Source organism: Ochotona princeps, chromosome 30 (assembly GCF_030435755.1).
Source record: "Ochotona princeps isolate mOchPri1 chromosome 30, mOchPri1.hap1, whole genome shotgun sequence".
Lineage (NCBI taxonomy): Eukaryota > Metazoa > Chordata > Mammalia > Lagomorpha > Ochotonidae > Ochotona > Ochotona princeps.
In genome coordinates this window covers 15,021,934-15,041,573 of record NC_080861.1, presented here as the reverse complement: position 1 = coordinate 15,041,573, position 19,640 = coordinate 15,021,934, and the positions used below count along the sequence as shown (strand labels likewise).

The 19,640-nt window shown below is 46.0% G+C and overlaps 1 protein-coding gene across 2 annotated transcripts in view; it reads right to left on the bottom strand.

Annotated features, from left to right (window-relative positions):
* TGFBR2 (transforming growth factor beta receptor 2) overlaps positions 1 to 19,640 on the bottom strand; it is a 78,000-nt gene that overhangs the window by 21,213 nt on the left and 37,147 nt on the right. For both annotated transcript variants that reach the window (XM_004588259.2, XM_004588260.2), the window contains 2 exons: positions 16,764 to 16,954; positions 1,879 to 2,678 (listed from right to left, as the gene is read on the bottom strand). In XM_004588259.2, the coding sequence (XP_004588316.2) occupies positions 1,879 to 2,678; positions 16,764 to 16,954 (991 nt within the window). The remainder of the gene's footprint in view (positions 1 to 1,878; positions 2,679 to 16,763; positions 16,955 to 19,640) is intronic.

Genomic DNA, 19,640 nt, shown 5'->3' with positions numbered 1-19,640 from the left:
GAAAATCCAAACCATTCGAGTAAAAATCACTAATTATGATCAGTTTTGATCACTTAAGGATGGTGTGTTAATCTCTGTTCATCCCCACAGCACTAAAACAGTAGGCCACAGGTATAGTATTAGTTCATGAAACTCTACTAAATTAAAGCATTTCCAGGGCCAATGTTCTGTCATTAAGAGTTAAGTAGCCACCTGCAACAGCAGCATCCCATATGGGTGCTGGATTGTGTTAGGCTGCTCCATTTTTTGTTTTAAGAACTACTTTTACTGGAAAGGCAGATCAGATTTACAGAGAAGAAGAAACAAAGAAAAAGATCCGCCATCAGCTGATTCACTTCCCAAATGGCCGCAACGGCTGGGGCTGAGCTGATCTGAAACCAGCACCCAGGAGCTTCTTCTGGATCTCCCCCATGAGTACAGGGTCCCAAGGCTTTGGGCCATCCTCTACTGTTTTCCCAGGCCATAAGCAGAGAGCTGGATTGGAAGTGGAGCAGCCAGTACATGAACAAGTGCCTATTTTGGACTCCAGTATTGGCAAGGGGAGGATTTAACCATTTAGCCATTGCATGACACCTGGCTGTATCACTTTGGATGCAGTTCTCCGTTAAGGTGCCTGGGAAAGCTGCAGAAGACTGTTCAAGTCCTTTGACCCTTGTACCTGCCTGGGAGACCTGGATGAAGCTCCTACCTCCTGCACTGAGCCTGGTCCAGACCATGTAGGAAACGAACCAGGTAGATGGGAGATTTCTCTCTCTCTTATTACATATCTGCTCCTCTAACTGTAAGTCAGACTTTTTAAAGAAATAAAAATAAAAGTATTTCTCCAGCGTGGGGGGAACCGGGATCACCTTACAGTTTTGATAGATGTGCTATATAGTTTTAAGATGAAGAACTGTTTAATTATCACCAGTATAAATAAGCAAATATGGAATGCAAAGGAAAGTACAAAAAAATGTTTCTAGGAAATGAATGATTTAAATGTTTGATATTACATGGGCCATTTTACAATAAAACCCTACCTTGTCAAGGATCTAAGAAGGGTTAAGCCAGCTGATTGGATCTTTCCAAGGAATGTTTCTTACTGGCAAGTATTAGAAGACATTTTTCCTTTTAATAGGTCACTGCATGACTCATTACCCTGGCACTTGAATTCCTCCATGTTTCAACACGTTTACCCCAACAGTGCATGTGCTGTCATGGATACAGGGGCCTGAGTGAGCAGCAACTGAGCACTCCCCAAGCACGCTCTGTTATTGGGCTTCAGGAAACAGCAATGTTCTTGGTGGTCACTACTGTGCGAAAACACAGGACTCGGCCTCACAACAGATGTCGTGGAAATGTCAACTCGTGTTCCAACACGTCCTTGGTCAAAAAGAAGCCCCTTTCGGTCTTTGAGAAGGTCTCAAAAGTGGAGTTATTCCCTTATTCACAAACATCATTGGTGCATGTTACAACTGGGCTAGATGCCTGAGGTGACCACATACACGCCACCTGGGGCAACACGGTGAATGTCTCTAAAGATGGCGAAAAGAGACCAACTTACAGAAGAGTAAAAAAGGACTGAATACAACCTTGAGACAGATAAAGCGCTAGAAGTATTTGACACAAAGAAAACTAGTTATAATCAGAAGAACTAAAGACAGACTCGTGGAGAAAAACATCTGTTCTGAGTTAGGCATGATGTGAATATTGGAAGGGCAATGTTAAACACTAGCAAAGACAGGCAGGCAAGAGAGAGTGGGTCATGCCTAGGGCGGACATCCTACTTCAAGTAGACTCTCTAGGCAACAATTCAGGATTACTTAAGGCAAAGGTGCATGAGATGTGAATCCAGAGGAAGAGCGAGAGCAGGCACAAGCAGCACTAGCTCCGACTCACCTGCCCACTGTTAGCCAGGTCATCCACAGACAGGGTAGGATCTAGGCGGAGGGAGAGCCCAAAGTCACAGAGGCAGCAGGTCAGGTCGTTCTTCACCAGGATATTGGAGCTCTTGAGGTCCCGATGGACAATGGGCATCTTGGGCCTCCCACAGGGGGTGTGGTCACTGTGGAGGTGGGCGATGCCCCGGGCCAGCGAGCTACCCAGCTTGCGCAGATCCTCCCAGCTGATGACATGCCGAGTGAGGTATTCCTGCAAGTTGCCCTTGGCATGGAAGGCGGTGATCAACCAGTACTGCTTCCCTAGCTCGGTCTTGCGCTCCTCGGCTGTCAGGAACTGCAGGATGTGCTCATGCTTCAGGTTGATATCTGAGAAGATGTCCTTCTCTGTCTTCCAGGAGGCATACTCCTCATAGGGAAAGATCTTGACAGCCACAGTCTCAAACTGCTCAGACGTATTCTGCCTCAGTTTGGCCTTATAGACCTCAGCAAAGCGACCTTTACCCACCAGGGTGTCCAGCTCAATGGGCAGCAGTTCTGTGTTGTGGTTGATGTTGTTAGCACACGTGGAGCTGATGTCAGAGCGGTCATCTTCCAGAATGATGGCGCAGTGCTCGCTGAACTCCATGAGCTTCCGTGGCTTGCTGGTTTCCCAGGAGGGGCTCAGCTTCTGTTGCCGGTGGACACGGTAGCAGTAGAAGATGATGATGACGGCTATGGCGATTACCAGGGGTGGCAGAAGGCTGACACCTGTCACTTGGAATATCACTAGCAACAGGTCAGGACTGCTGGTGGTATATTCTGATATGGAAAAAGAAAAGAGAGAAGGAGTTGGTATCAGTAGGTACCCAGAGCTCCCGTGTCAGGAAATGAGTTTGTGCCTCATTTAGATTTTAGCATCCACATGGTCTTTGTGAATACTGTACTCTGCAGGTTTATTTCAGCGATGCTCATATACGCTTGTCTTGTCTTCCCCACCTCTAGGCTTCTATTCGGATCCCCTACCCTTCCACCAAATTTCAACGTATATGTCACTCTCCATAAAGGAAGCCTAAGGAATCTAGGAAAAACACCTTATTTTATACCACCTCACAGTACCTTATATAATGGTATCTTGTGCAATTTCCTATGCACCGATTCCTTACAACTTAAACAATAATGACTCATCTTGCAGGTTCTGTATCTTTCTCTCCTCTATCTACTCCAGGAACTTGAGAGCACGCTCTGCCCCCTCACTGCAGGCACTGTTGTCTTTCTTCTTATGCTGTTATAGCACGTAGAAGCCCCTTTACACTGAGGACAAAGCATTTACTCTGAGGTAACGAAGCTCACGGCATGGCAAGAGGTACCAGGAATGCAAGAAGAATGGCAGAGCTCTTGCCTTCAGAAAGCATCACATACGCTAGCTTCAAAGGCTTTCCACAGTGATGGCATCATCTTTGCTCTTTTCCAAGCTCCAGTGTGGAACACTGCTGGTGTGGTCGGGAACCACCAGCTCTGGGGAGAAGGAGCTGGAAAAGCTGTCTCTGGAAGTCAGTTACCTCATTTCCAGCTGATACTCCTCTTTTCATTGTGCATAGAATTTGTGGTTTTGTGCAACAGGGATGTTTAATAGTAACAATGGAAACATTGCTACAAAATGAGAGAAGTGCAAGATAGCATGTGATTTTCTTAATCAGAACACTCCAGTGAGCCCCTTGGGTTGATGAGGAGTGTCTTATGCTGGCTACTTAAGTATAATGTCTTCATCGTCACACTGTGGCTCATTTGTTGGCTTTCATAAGACAGATTTCCTCTTAGGAAGAGAAACATACAGTGGACAGGAGACAGTGAAGGGCAGTTATGCTTCAGTGAGAACTTTGCTGGGCTGATTCTATTGAAAAAGAATGTCAGAACTCTATTACCTTATTGCCAAGTTCTGTCCTTGATGGTACCCATCAAAAGCAGACCTGCTACTCAGAAACAATTTCATTCACTCAAATGTCTCATTCTATGAAGGGCATGGCACTGCTCTCAAAGCACACCCAGAATAAGAATAAGGAGCTGTTTACCAATGGTTAGTAACATAAGAATACTTCAAATCATGTATGGAAATAAAGAAAATTGAAGGTAAATTTGGGGCAGTATTGTAGCACAGTTTTTTAAACCACCTCCTGCATTGCAGGCATCCCGTACTGGGGCACTGACTCAAGTCCTGATTGCTCTGTTTATAATCCAACTTCCTCAAAATTCATCGGGAGGCAGGGGAGGATGCCCCAAGCACTAGGGCCCCTGCCACCGATGTGAGAGATGTGGATGGAGTACCTGTCTCCTAACATCAGCCTGACCCATGGATGAACCAGTGGATGGAAAATCTCTCTTTGTCCCCCCCATCCCTCTCTCTCTCTGCCTCTCCATCTTGAAATAAACAAATGAGCAGATAAATAAACCAATGCCTTCTTCCTTTCAAATAAATGAATACAATTTTAAAGGTTAAGTTTATGGTGGTACAAATTTATGGAGACATATGAATAGTCCCTGTTATCCAGCAGAGTGAACTTGGAGAGTAAAAGTAAGGGACTAATGAAATAGCATTCAAAATAGAGTAGAATATCCCCGAGACTCCACCTCTATTACCCAAAGAATGGCTTTGCTTCTTCCATGTGTCTCAGCTTTCCACATCTGTAGCAACATAAATTATCTTGCAACTACAAATCAGCTGGCTTCTCTGGGGGCTGCTTGTGACAAAGATGAGTGGCTGGGACTGTTGGGATCTCAATGACACCCTCTGTATCTGTGGTGTGAGATTATATTCCTGAAATTTCAGATTCTAGAGCAAGGTGTGATAAATTATGGCCCAAGGGCCCAGGGCTGTAAACAGCCCTCTATGTAAGACTTTTTTTTTCTTCTTTTTTATTTGAAACATTGTTTAAAAAAGCAAACCAAAGAAGTTCCTGAAACAGACATCATATCTGGCCCAGAAAAGCGAAGATATATGTTCTCTGGTCATGTAGAGAAAAAACTTGAAGACCTCGGTACTACAGTCACAACAATAACTTGCAATATAGTGTCAGGATTTGGATAGGCATCACTTCTTCACTTTGTTCCAAAGTGAACAATCCCCTTCAAGTATGAGGAAATGAAACCAGAACATTTTAAACATTAACAGCATTATTACTTAACTGTGTCTCCCACTCATTAAAATGGCCAGATGAACTGTTCATTTATCACTGATAAACTTCCTTTATAATTACTGGCCGTATGTGGAAAACATCTTCCCGGCTCATGTCTATTTCTTTCAAGGCCAAGGTAAAAACAAATATTTCAGAAATACTCTGAAGTTTAGGTGTGGCACCAACTGAAGAAAATTCTAGAAATCTCAACTTCAAAGTTAGAAACCAAATTCTACTTTCCCTTCAAACTTCCGGTGACTTTTTGAAAGCCTGCATGTAAAATGTAAAAATTGTTGGTGTCAGTGTGAGTGTGTGTGTGTGAGGGGTGGCAGGCAGGAGATTATTGAATAACATATGCCAGTCTTGAAACTTCAAAGAGATGGTAGAAAAAAAAAAAAAACGAACAAAAGCAACCCGGCCTGGAAGGAAGCTTGAGGATGTGGCTTTATCTAAACAGGAGCCACCCACACCCTCTCGCAGTATTAACCCTTGGGCTTCTACCAGGGAAAACACCAGGGCAAGGTGCAGGCACCCACCCTTTACTTAGACACCAACAGGAAATGCTTCTCCTTTCCTTAAGAGATCAACAGGAAGTATTTGTCCTTTACTTAGAAACAGGAAGTACTCCTTTTTGCCCTCCTCCAATTACAGACACACTTAGGAGCTGAACACTTAGTGCACATCTAGCTTGAACACTACTCAGATTTCACTGACAGAAAAATCCCTCTGTGACAGAGATTGCCATTATATTTAAGCTCATTTCACAGACAGGAAAGCTAAAGTTTGGACTAAGTTTAGGTAATTTTCCAAGGTCATCAACTTGAGCAATAGTAACACTGTTTTGTGCAATGACCTGAGTGGACAGGGCTCCTTAAGACAATCCATACATGGTCTTTCAAGTTCACACTGGTGAAAGTCAAGTAATGATTTCACCTAAGCTCCCAATTTGATGGGCTGATTTTCCTTCTAAATCAGTGTGTGTATACACACACACACACACACACACACACACACACAGAGGCAGAGACGCCAAGCTATTAAAATATATATATATCATATGTGGGCACCAGTTCACATTCCAGCTGCTCCACTTCCCATCCAGTGTCCTGCGTGTGGCCTGTGAAAGCAGTTTAAGATGATCCAAAGCCTGCACCCATATAGGAGATCACTTGCTCCCAGTTTCAGGATCAGCTCAGCTCTGGGCTTTGCGGCCATTTCGGAAGTGAACCACTGGATGGAAGATCTCTCTCTGTTTGTTCTTCTCTCTGTAAATCTGCCTTTTAAATAATAATAAAAAAACTAATCTTTTTTTAAAAAGTTCCATTGTGTGTAGTGTGAGTCTAACCAGAAGCACTGGCTACATAAGCAAATGTAACATTTGGACTCTACTTCAAGTTGCTAGAATAGAATCTGTATTTAAAAGTTCCAGAGATGGGACAGGTTGTCACTCCATTAGTTAAGATGCTGCTTGGAATGCTCGCCTTCAAACACCAGTGCCTAGCCGGGTTTACGTCCCACCTTCCCTCCTCATACCAGCTTCCTGCTAATGTTTACCCTGGCAGAAGGCATGGATGGTGCCATGTACTTGGTTTCCTCTTACTAGCATGGGAGAAACCCAGAGTGAGTTCTAGCCTCCTCGTTTTGACTCAGTTCAGCCCTGAATTTCTGGGCCATTTGAGGAATCAGTCAGCAGATGGAAATCTCAATTTGTCTCTCTCTGTCTCTGAGGTTTTCAAGTGAAAAGAAAAAAAAGCATAATAAATAAAAATACATGTTTCCTAGGTGATTCCTTCAGACATCACGTTTCAGAAGGGTAGCTTTAGGAACGACAGAGTCAGCTCCTTGCTGTGCTCAGAGAAATGTTTCCTTCTTGTCAAGAAATTCCTCAGTAGAACTATTTGCAAAGCTCTGGCTCTGTTGCATTCATTATGAACCAATCAGACAGTGCTCCATGAGAAGTTTTCAGTCAATTAACTGGTGGGGGAGTGTAGAATGAGATAGAATTCCCCATTCATCATCTCAATAGTGAGCAAACAAATTTGGGCAAACAATAAAACACCACTTTAATGAAACAACAGAAGAACAGTAAACTCACCCAGCATGCAGGATTTAACCCTTCGCTTAGCGGCGGTACTCTTTGGCATGCTGGAGAGACTCTGAGGTCATTTTCTCCCAAAGCATGAAAGGAGTCTCCGCATTTCATGTGATTTTTGTTTTTTCACTCCAATTGTACACACTTCAAACTAAGCTGTCTCCACTGTAGCCGCTCCAGTCCCAACCACCAGCTCAGCCGTGTAACTGATTCCCTGGACTATGACTATCTCACACCTGCCCAGAACGCATCAGACAACTGGTCACTCTGGGGAGCGGTGAAGGAGGTGTGAGGCGTCTGGGAGACTTTGCACTGCATCTTTCAGAGTCTTCCATGGGAATGGAGACCGCCGTTACTTCTGTTGCCGTGACTTCATGGGAAGCGCAACCAACACAGCCAGGTCTGTAGAAGGTGCCCACCCCATCCTGCCATGTTCTCTGGATGTTGTCTCATGCTGGCTGCAGCCCCTTCACGCGCTCATCAAATTCCACGTCAGAGGTAGGTTCTGTTTAAATCCATTCAGCATCTCCTCCCCACAGGGCATACAGGAGCACTTGGGAAGGACACGCGCTGTCTTTACACTACCAAGCCACACCCCCGCCCTTCTCCTGCACCTGAACAGGAGTTTTCTGCAGCCGCCCCTCCCCCAAGGATCTTCCCCCATTAACACCATGCACCCCTTGCCATCATACCTCTCAGTCATACCTTGTGTAATTGAATCGGTCCTGAAACCTCCAGCGCCTAGTCCCAAGGAGGCCCTTGGGCTTGTTGAAGTAATTGCTCTTGCAAACTATAAAAAGCACACCTTTCTAAATGAAGGCATCTTGTTACTTCTTGGGATGGGGTCATACAGGTGTCTGGTTGTCTCTCTCCTCTTCTAACCATAGGCTTTTGCCTCTTTCCATTTTGTAATTGTTATTGTCCCTTTCCAGGTTCTGTGAGTAACATGATGGAAAATATAAAAAGGTTTGGCAGCACAGTTTGCCTTGCGTCCAGTGACTTCCAGTGTTGGCTGCGAGGTAGAATATCCTGGGGAATTAAAAAAAAAAAGTCCCGATACCAGGCCCCAGACCAATTAAGTCAAACTACGGGAGTGAGACTCTGTTAATGAGAAGGTTTTAAAGCTCCTCAGGTGTTTCCAATGTGCAGCCAAAGCTGAGAGCATTCGACATCAGCCTGGTGGAAGAAATGTGTATTTTGAATAGGCTGCAGCCTGAAGATGCAAGCAATTTTAATGATTACATTTCGGATCAATTGTTCTCGACCCTGGGACCAACTAAATCCGCTAATGAGGCACGAAAAGATGAATGAAAGCACTTCAAAATGTTCATGGAAAACAAGTTAAACAGCTTATTTTGCTGCAATTTTAGAAATATTTGTGCTATAAGGGATGTGTGAAAATATCATACATGCGCATTATGGAAAAACTATGCATAGATTTCCAAATATTTATCTGCAAAATAAATTTACTTCCTAATTGCAGTTTCTTGGTGACTTTTCCAAGTAAGCTTATGTATGTGTGTGTAGTTTTCAAGCCAAAAGCAAATCTGAATCATTTCTTTAAAAATTAACATTAATTTTTTAAAAAAAAAATAGTCATAATTACTGGTGCTAAAATTGAGATTTTGCATAATTAGCAACATACAGACATGATTTAGGATCAGGGGAGTTTTTCTAACAGTAAATCAACCAGATGTAAAAATGGGAGTATTACAGCCCCTGCAGTGTAGCGTGGGTAGAAACGAGAGGCAATTTCACTTGGTTCAGCTGGCTCCCTGGGTGCTTGTCCCCGAAGAGCAATGGGGCACCTGCAAAGCAGTGTCTTTGTCGACCCCATCTGCTACAGCCTGTGGTGTGGAACACGTGGAGGCTGCAGTGGAAGAGGCGCGAGACGGCAGACGTTTGACACCAACGCCTGCAGGTCAGCCTTAAGCAGGTGCTTCTCCTTAGCCACGGGACCCTGTGGCTGGCGTTTGAGGCAGTGTGTACTGGCTTCCTCTCTGCCCTGATTCTCATCAAAGCAGGGGTCTAGAGTGTAAACCTTCTCCATCAGGGCCCTCGTCTGTCCTCGGGGCATCTCTGTTTACTTTGCTGCTGTGATGGCAGAAAACAACTTCAGCCTCTCCACACACACCACACACACACACACACACACACACACAACACACAGTTTGCTTCACTGAACTGAGTCACCTGACTCTCTGGCACGCACAGTCCATGTTTCCACAGCCACATGCAGGCGCAGGGCCACAGTCCGAACAGGCTTTTAACTCACACTGCTTAGCTGAAGCCTCCTTCGGCTGCAAAGCCTCACCTCTGATAACTGACTGCTCTGCCCTGAGATGGGGCTCACGACTCTCCTCACTCTTCTCAACTGTATTTCCATTATCTGTTTCTTTTTTTCCCTTCTGTGCTTACACCAGGAAGTAAATCTGATTTGTTTCTTTCGAAACAAAAAGACGCAGCTGGCTAGGAGCTATTCTGAAGAGGAACTGCATGGTTTAACGGCAGCACTACCAGAAGCCTCTAGGGCTGCCTGAAAAACACTTGCGTTCTTCTCATATTATACAGGCAAGACTGGAGAGTCCCTCCACCCAAGAAGCCCGCTCCCTGATATTGGAGCAAAAGGAAGTTTGGGAGAACGGGGGCTGCAAGTCACAATCTTTCCTTACCCCGTAAGCAAGCCAGTCAACCAAGTACTCACAGCCTGTGACCAACACACAAAATGGGCTTGCTGGATGGCGTGCGGCCACGTCATTACGGTCACAATGGGCCCAGAGGGAACCCAGCTGGCTGAGATGTTCTGCTAGCAAGTTAAACATAGACAGGAAACCGCGTGTCTGATACTGTAAAAAAAATCATTTGTCTTCCTGCCAGAGTTGGGCTTGCAAACCAAAGGGGCCGTTTTCACTTAAAAGAAATTCTACAACAACGAGAAAGGAGGCAATGGAATTGTGGTTTCAAGAAGTCTGTCTCCCTTGACTTCCCTCAGCTTAGAGAGCTGCATCCTCACATGAACATCAAAGTCACGGGGCTCGCAGCTCGGCAATGCACATGCACCAGAGAGCTGTGTACTCCAAAGGTCTACCGACCTACACAGATTGAACTTGACGTCAGAAATGACTTTTAAGCTATCTATGAACAACTCCCGTCCCACAGATCTCATGCAACTCGCAATCAGACAAGAGTGAAAAAAAGATAAAGGGAAAAGTCTAACTAAGAGCTACAATCATGTCAAATGAAATGCCAATGTGGGAAAACAGGTAAGCAAAGGTGTTATTTGTATACAAAATGCAGGTGTCACGTGGTTCGGTTTGACTCTGACTTTCGCTGACGATATTAAAGACAGAAATACGTAAACACTCCTGTCTCCATCTGTGCTGGCCTGGGTCTTGTCTCTGTGAATGGTCGCAGGATCATATCCCATCTCACCAGCAAATCTGAATGGTTGCACTACACAATCTACACCCTCCGGAGCTGAACACATTTGTTATTGGGGTCTTTATCAAAGAAGTTTGTTGACCCCTGCTCCAGACGCTTCAAAGTGTCTTCAACATCAGAAACGAATGGATCCTCAAGGGTAGAGCAGTCTTTCCAAGACAGAGAGCTGAAAGGAGTCCTGCTAGCTTCCCCGTGCAGTGAGAACAGCATCCTGACAGCCTTCTCTTCAGTGAACCCGCAGCCCTTTGATTCACAAGGCGGCATCACACCTACACATGTTGCCAGCACGGGAGCTGGGGGGCATGTGGTGCTGGTACTAGGCTTCTCACGCACCTGGCTACACCCAAAAGTGAGACACTCAAGTCTAATGGGACAGCAGTGTCATCTGGCACCCAAGATTGCCTGAATACCTGCCCCACGTGTGGCACTGTTGTTACATCAATTCATGCGGCCTCTCAGAAATCCTATGTAGGGTCAATGCTGTTTCTATGCCCATTCATCCAAAGGGAAGAAGAAGTGATGTCATTCACCCGAGGACAATGGGGTAGGGACTCTAGACCCTTTCCCTCGCAGCATGGGGGAAGCCCATGCTGTTACTCTGTCCTAAGGTGCCTCCTGAAAGATGAGCATTACACAGACCATCACTTACAAGTCACTCCTCGGAGTTTTGGGGACAGCATTAGTCTCAGGTTGAACTTGCTTCCCCCCCAAGAATGCTGAGGGATGAGTCTGGGATGCTGTGCAGTGAACACAAAGCCTCTTGTGTGAGGTGCACAGGCTCTTGTAGGAGGCAGATACATTCATAAACACCTACGCTGCTATGGAAACATGGAAGGGCGGATGCTCCTTGATGAGGGGACAAGACTCTGATTCTTGTATGGTTCTCCTGTGGCCAGAAGGTGGGCAGCCATCTGGGAAATTCACATTACTCCCAGGAGACACAGTTTTTGTTGTTGTTGTTGTTAAATGTTTGGATGAGTCAATTCCATGGGGTTTCATTTCAGCATAGGAAAGTTATGATTCAAGGACTCCAAATGACACACCTGGAAGTGGCTGGCACAGGTGAGCCCTCCGACAGTGGGTTCCAATTCAGGTTTTTCCAATCTGTGGGATCCCACAGTTGAGGCTCCTTGGGCATGGGACAGCCTTGCCTGCACTGCTTCTAAAGAACACCTGCGCCTCCGGCTTTGCAAACAAAAGGTTGAATGTCTAACACTCAAGTCTATTGCTAATCCACTTTCCTAGAAGGCCAAAGCTCTGCCTCTCATTTTCTAGAATTATCAGTTTAGTTCTAAGAAGGAAAAGTACAATGACCAGGGATCCAATTTTGGGGCTTAAGGGGGAACACACAAGCACGTTTCGCCTCCCCAACATGGGTTTGCACTAGCCCTCCATGCATTCAGCTCCAACATACAATCATCACACACAGCTTAGGAAGAAACTGAATCAGCCCCACACTTCTTAAGGGCCGGCATTATGATGCCTCGAGATCAGGACTATTGTGCGAATTTCTCTTGTAGATCCAGTCGGAACAGGATCTTTAAAATTCATCTTGGAAACCTTTCTAATTAGATTCTTGCTTTAGAGAATTTCAGAGGAGAAGCGTACATATCTGTGGGCCTGTCAGCTAACTTGACAAGAATTCCCGCAGAAGGTCTCTGACCTTTGTGCATGAATCCACACCAAAATAACATGAGCAGGGTCTCTGATAAATGAACTTTCACATCGCTGCTATAAACAACTCCTATTGCACAAATGAGCTGAGTAAAGTGTATTTAGGTAATTTCCAAATCAACAGGATTGAAGACCAAATTTATTCCTCTTGCACTTCTTAGCTCAAGGAGTTAGATGTAGGAAGTTCACAAAGACACCCATCTCCGACTCCCTCCCTACCACAGTTCACTGAGGACCCTGCTGGGCATAGGTGTGCAGGCTGTGCACTTCTAAAGACCCTCTGAACATGTATTTGAAAGGCAGAGTGGCAGAGAGAGAGAGACGGGAAGAATCAAGAAAGAGATTCTCCATCCACATATTCACTTGGATGGCTGGGGCTGAAGCCAGGAGCCTGGAAGTCCATCTGCGCCTCCCACATTGCCACAGCACTTGAGTCCAATTCCACTGATCTCTACATTATCAGGGAGCTGGATCAGGAGTGGAGCAGCCAGACTTTGAACTGATGCCCTTATGGGATACTGGTGCCACAGCTGACAGCTTGACCTACTGTACTACAGCATCAGCCTCAAGTTTGCGTACTTTGATCAAGCTCTGCAGTGATGCCACCACTAGTGGTCTTCAAACATCAAGAGTTAGCACCTTCACAAGAGGTCCATCCTCCCACTTTACCCGGGGGAGGGATGGGTAAGGCAGGAAGCACCTGCGATGTGCCAGCCAGCCGCTGGGGAAGCTCTCCCCAGCTCCATCTCCCTGAATCCAAATACTCAACAGTGTAAGATCATCAGCACTAGTTGGAGACACGGCGGCCATCCAAACAGAAAGCCCTACGGCCCCCAGCAAGCTTTCCTCCTCCCAAGAACAGAAGGGATGCCTGAGACAAGCAGCGCGGCACAATTCCTCCCAACACTGAGCTGAGAGGTTCTTGCCAGCTTTTAGGTTTTATTTAGCTGCTCCCTGCTGTGACTCCACATCAAAACAGGAACAGCCTGCCTAATTTGTAATATTATCCAACAATGCCAGGGGTGTGGTTGGTTAGCTTTGATTAGAAGTCCTGGACTCAGCAGGTTCTTAGGGCCTCTGCGAGGCATGTGGAGAGAAAAGAAAAACCAAATGAAATGAGTAGAAAGCCAAACCAAGCAAACCCCTCCCAGAGCCTTGTGGGGCCATTCCTCCCGGGTCTGAACACACTGCTGGAACACTCATGGGCCGTCAGAGCTGCACCACAAATCCTCCAAGCCGGGGCAGACATCAGAGCCACACACCCAGGCAGTATGCTTCAGGCCAGCACCAGGCCCAGCCCTCTGTGCAAAGCCCAGAAAACAGTAATAGCAGACAATGGTTGCTTGGGCATTGTCATAGCAGTTGGCATATATGAATCGATTCAATTCTCAAAGTATTTTCCACCCCTACTGCTAATGTCCTTGGAAGGTAGATGATCTGAAACCCACTAGCAAACAAGGCTGTTCAGAGCTGGGAGGAGACAGCTACACGTAGTCCTGGCTCTGGCATGAACAAGCTGATTTCTGGGTTCCTCTCTGCTCCTCCTCATCATCATTCGCAATAACTAGTTCCCTTGAACTTGGGCCTTGAAAGGATTGTCTCCATGCATCGTGCCTGCATTTGCTGTAGATTTCTCAGCACATCTACTCGGTGACCACAACCACAGCGGGGACCTCCAGGAGCCCCAAAGGAGCAGAGGTGAGCCGACCTTAGTCTACCCTAAACTACCTGCCAGGCTTCACCCAGAAGCTCTGTGCAGTGGCAGAGGCAAGCTAGACAGCACAGAGACTGAACATTTCTTCCCTGTGTAAGACAGGCCCAGGTGTTAGCACAGGCTGAGGAACACAGCAGTACCTTGCTGTCTGAAGGCCATAGTTTTCATCCGGTATTTTCACTGGAAGTTCACAAAATGCAGGAAGAAAACAACCACAATGTTAAAGTACGAATAATAAACGTCCTGTTGTTGCCTGCAAAGGGGCGGTCATAGTCTTAGCATCGGCTCATGTTCTGCAGCACGGCTATGGCCACACAGCTGTATTCCATTGTCACAAGTCAGCAGGCTGCACTTTTTAAAAGGATGAATTTTATTTCATGTAAAGTAAATATCACGGCAACTGACTTTAAAAAAATCAGTGTTAACGCTTTTAACAAATTCTAGATATATTCACAATGTTACGCAGACAAAGGTGCTTGGAAGGATGCATGGTTGACTGGAAACCATGCCCCCCCAAGGGTCACAGAGATTAGAAGATACTGGAAAGAATACTTGGGGCCAGCGTTGGGCATCCCATACAGGCCCTGGTTCTAGTCCCAGATGCTCCAATTCCAGTTCACATCCCTGCTAATGCAACTAGGAAAGCAACAGAGGATGTGGCAAGTGCTTGGGCGCCAGTACCCACGCGGTAGACTCTGAAGAAGCTCCCAGCTTCAGTCTGGTCCAGTCCTGGCTGTTATGGCCATCTGAGTAGTAAACCAGCAGAAGGAAAATACTTTTCTCTCTCCCTTTCAAATAAATATATTTTTTAAAGGAACACATACTTTCCACTACAATACTTTCCGACTTTATAGCATTTAACTATTTTGTCACATGCATAGGTCATCTGTTTAGAAAGACAGGGAGAAAGAGAGTGCAAGAAGGCAGAGGAAGGGAGGGAGAAGAGTTGGAGAAGGGAAGAAAAGAAAGCCGGCAGGCCGGCTAGCCTGCTCACGAGTTTTCGCTCTATCCATAGCTCATTATAAACCCTAGCTCTGCCAATTACTAGCTGTTTCATCGTGGATGGAGAGAGGCAGTATGCTTCTTTAAGGCTGGTTTTCTCATCCACACACAGGGATGCTCATAGTGTGTGTCTCTGGGGCAGCCAGGGAATGAAGGCAGAACAAGGCAGCGATGGTGTCGGGAGCGCTGCCCACAACAGCTGCTTGCCTCTGAGCATCAGCTGTCATCAACAGTGGCACTGATCATAAAAGAGCTGCACTTCAGAGGAAAAGGTGTGGCTCAACTTGCTTTCCTTATATATTTCAGACAAACAGAAGGTGTAAGCAGTTGTCATCCATGGTGTAGCTGTGGACTGCAAGGCCGGCAGCTAGAACAACACAGGGCACTTCACCCGCCCCCCAGCCTTGTGTCTGGTCTGACTTGGCATAGGGAAATCGAGATGGCTGCAAGAGATTCCACCTCTTGGTGTTATAAAGCAGTGGCAGTAACAGGAGAATTGGAACCCTAAATTTTGCCCCCAATATGTGCTGCTTTTCATTGCGAGGAGGAGGGAGGAAGTTTCTACTGCAAAGAAGAGAGACATTCAAATGGCAGGCGCCCCACCCCCCACCCCAGGACACTTGTGAAGTCTCTGGAATCACCCAGACATCTGGGTCACAGGCTCTGTGGCACTTCCTGAAGTCAACACGAGAAATGGCAATGACCCCAACTCATAAGGAAAGAAATAGTCATCGGACAACGAATACGAGGGATAACGTGCACGGATGACTACGGTAATCACCTGAGCTGAAGTATGCAAACGCTGCAGTCAGCAATGTCACATTGGCAACTCGTTTATTAACATGTATCCGTTGGCTTGAAATAAATTCCTCCATTGCAAACCAACCAGGACACAGAAGCAGACTGTGTTTTATAGATGTCTGTGCACACACCTTGGAATTCTTTTAGAAAGTGAACTGGGGCCGACCTAAACCACTGCCTGCTCTGCTGTCATCCCATATGGGCACAGCTAATCCCATAGGTCTCCTCGGGGAGGTTATGGGGAATCAGCAGTGATTTCCCATATTTGAAATGTGCATGATTTTGGATCCAGAAATTTCAAATCTAGCCATCCATTTTGCAGAAATCTACAGAAGCACACGGTCTAAGAAAAAACATTTAGTAAAACCTTAAGTGCAAAACTGGAGACGCCTAGATATGCTACCAGCGGGAATTGCTAGATTAGTCAAGCAAGATACAACATATTATTCTGTTAACTGAAATTTTAAGTTCTCTTACTATTATATAACTCTGAAAACAAGTGCGCTTGGGACAAGTTTTAGGAACATGTAAGCCACATCACCCGAATTGAATCCAATGTCCCCCTCCAGGACCAATCAGTGCCCTTCCCAAATCTCCAGAGCAGTGGATTTCAGAGTTTGGCTGCATCAGAATCACCTCTAGGGCCTGTGAGCATACAGATCCATGTGCCCTTTCCCATCCAGGGTAACCATGTGCCCTTTCCCATCCAGGGTAACCATGTGCCCTTTCCCATCCAGGGTAAGACTTGAGAACCCGCACTTCTAACAGGGTCTCGTGCAATGCTGATCTATCCACCGCAGGCACTCGACTTAGCTATTGCTCTAGAAAGGTACCAGTGTGTCAAAGACAAACAATGGTGAGCCAGATTCAGGAAGAGCAGAACCAACCCTGCTGCTTCCCAAAGCCAATGCCACCAGGACGATGGGTTCCTTCCCTGCCGAAGGAGAAGTGGTCTCCCGAGCTGCATAGAAAGAAGGAGGCAGGCCCAACTGCAAGAGCAAAAACCTCACCCTCTGAGAAGATGATGTGGTCGTTGCATTCATCAGTATTACAGGAACACATGAAGAAAGTCTCGCCAAACACCTTTTTCTCCTTCATGATACACTTTGGAGAGGCCGAATCTTCCAGAATGAATCCATGATAGGCGAGCTTGGGGTCATGACACACAGTCTCCAGCGTTATGTTTTCATCATTCTTCCTCCTGGAGCGCAGAGGTTCATGGTGACAAGGGCAGAGAGGAAAAGAATGGATGAAGGGACACACAGGAGGGACATCTCCAACATCAGCTGCCTGCTCAACAGTCTCCTGTCCCTTTGCTCAAGCTCAGAACCCAGATGGTAGCACACTGATGGCTTTCCTTGCAGACTATACTGCCAGAAAAATTAGTCTTATTAAAAGCTCTTAAGCAGATCAGTACTGTGTTTAGCTCAAGGTGTTAAGCCATCCCCCGGGACACCAGTAACCTATATTGAAGGATGGGTTCAAGTCCTGGCTGCTCCACTTCCAATCCCATTTCTTGCTAATGTGTCTGGGAAGGCAGCAAAGGATGGCCTGAACATCATCCATGTAGATGACTCCAATAGAGTTCCTGACCGCTTGCCCGCCCAAGCCTTGGCAGCTGGAAGCATCAGGGGAGTGAATTACAAAATGGGAGTTTGTTGGTTTCTTTTTCATCTTCTCTCATTTCCCCCTCTATCACTCAGACTTTCAAACAAATACATATGCAGATAGATAAATCTTGTTTTAAAAAAATCACAAAGGGGAAGTCATGGGAATGAAGAGGATTCCTAGCTTCTGTGGATAAATGTAGTCCCGCATTCTGAATGTGTGGCAAGGCTGCTGAGCGCGCCTAGTTCATCAGCAGAGCCAGGGTTCTGGCGAGCTAGCCTGTTCTCACAGAGCAGGCTTGGGAAGCAGGGACAGTTCCTCTCTTGCCGTTTGCTGGGTCACAAGGCCCTCCCTGTCAGCTGCTGGCTCTGCCAAGAAAATGGGAAGAAACATCCCAGATAACAAACTGGATTTTCCCTAGTGACAGAAAGGACCAGTGGAAAAAGAAAAAAAAAAAATAAAACACAGGGAAGAAGGGTATTTGTCATTTACAGTTCAGGGAAATATTTCATACTCTCATCAACTGATTATTTCTACTTAGGCTGTTCCTACATGTCACATATTGGGAGACTAATAAGGCTAAGGGATCAGACACTACCTAACTTGGCATTTTCTCTGGATCCTTGGAAATGCTCTAAGTGGGTGCTAGGTGAACACTGCATTTAAAAATGACATGATTAATGTTCACTATTACAATAGCAAAGGCTTATAAATGAAATTCCAGCATTCTAGGGAAAAGGTGTCAACCCTCTCCCCATTTCCCACTGCCTCTGTCATAAATGTGCCACTGTCCCACACGTGGCACATGGGGCTGGGTCTGACACCCTCCATCTCAACTTTTCAGAGGCGAAGCTCCTCTATATGGAAGAGGAGCCAAAGGGAGGTTAATTTTGGCTTTAAACAAAGTCATGTGTCAAGTTAGCTTTGCCTGTGTCAAGTTAGCTTTGCCTGTGTCATCTCCCTTGAAGACTCTTGAGTGCATGGAAATGAGCCCACATGTGTGCCAACACACATACACACAAACACACACATGTGCACAGTCCCCTACACAAGTTCACTGCTCACAGTGAGGAAAATGTGAGAAGCAACAAGCCAAGAAGTAGCTAAGAAATCTCTGTGACCCATAAACAGAGAGCAGTGCAGAGTCAGAAAAGAAATGGCAAGGTTGACAAGGCCCATCTTCTCACTGTTGAGTTCAAGGATGCTGCAGAACCATAGGACCACAAGGGGACGGGAAGAGCAGGATTGAGGACGAGGGAAGGGCAGCCACAGCAGGAACGGAGTCAGTGATTACCACCCCGTTGCGCCTATGCTGGACCTCGGCAGTGGCACGTGGGCCTCTCTCTGTAGGAGAGTCCAATGGCTCATGAGCTAAGCCTCCAGCAGGCACAAGTGGAACAAGCCCTTGCTAAGAAGGTCCCTCCTGTTACAGGCAGGGCAACAATCAGACTCCTTCATCTGGACCTGCAGTGATGGCTCAGTGGGTACATCCTTGCCTCACAAGTGCTGGGATCTTACAGTCGACGCTGGTTCATGTCCCAGCTGCTCCACTTCCCATCCAGACCATGCTTATGGCCTGAGAAAGCAGTCGAGGATGGCCTAAAGCCTTGGGACCCTGCACGCATGTGGGAGACCTGGAAGAAGCTGCTCGCTCCTGGCTTTGGATTGGCTCAGCTCCGGCCATCATGGTTTTTGCAAAAAAAAAAAAAAAAAAAAAAAAAAGAAGAAAATTTAAAAATAAGAAAATGGACAGGAACACATAGCAAATGATGTATATTTAAATGTTTACCCATTTTTCACCCCAAAGCTCCTGAACAGAAACTTTGCAAGCTATGTGGCCATGCTTGCTGAATCTTCAGCACTCTCAGCATAAAGCATGGACTTCCTCCTTGCCTAGCTTCTGAGGACCAAGGAAGAAACTGTGATCCAGGAAATACAGCTCCTCTGTAATTACTGGACAGCCCTTTCAGTAATTTCTGCCGGGCTTGCTTTCTATCTCTTAGTTACTCAGAAAAGTAAGATCATAAAAAGAAAGCAATTAGAAAACTAAAACTAGGACCTAGGTAAAGTCCTCATCCTCTTTCTCCATTCATTCCATAACAGCTTCCTGCCAGGCTGAGCTGCATTTACAAAAACACCCTTGGACACACTTGACCACAGGAAGGTAAAACATAGCTGAATACATAAAGGCTTTTTTTTTTATCCCGTGCCATTTCCTCTGAGCCACCGAATGGATGGTCAGTATCCATCACAAGAAGAAACAGTATAATGAAATTAAT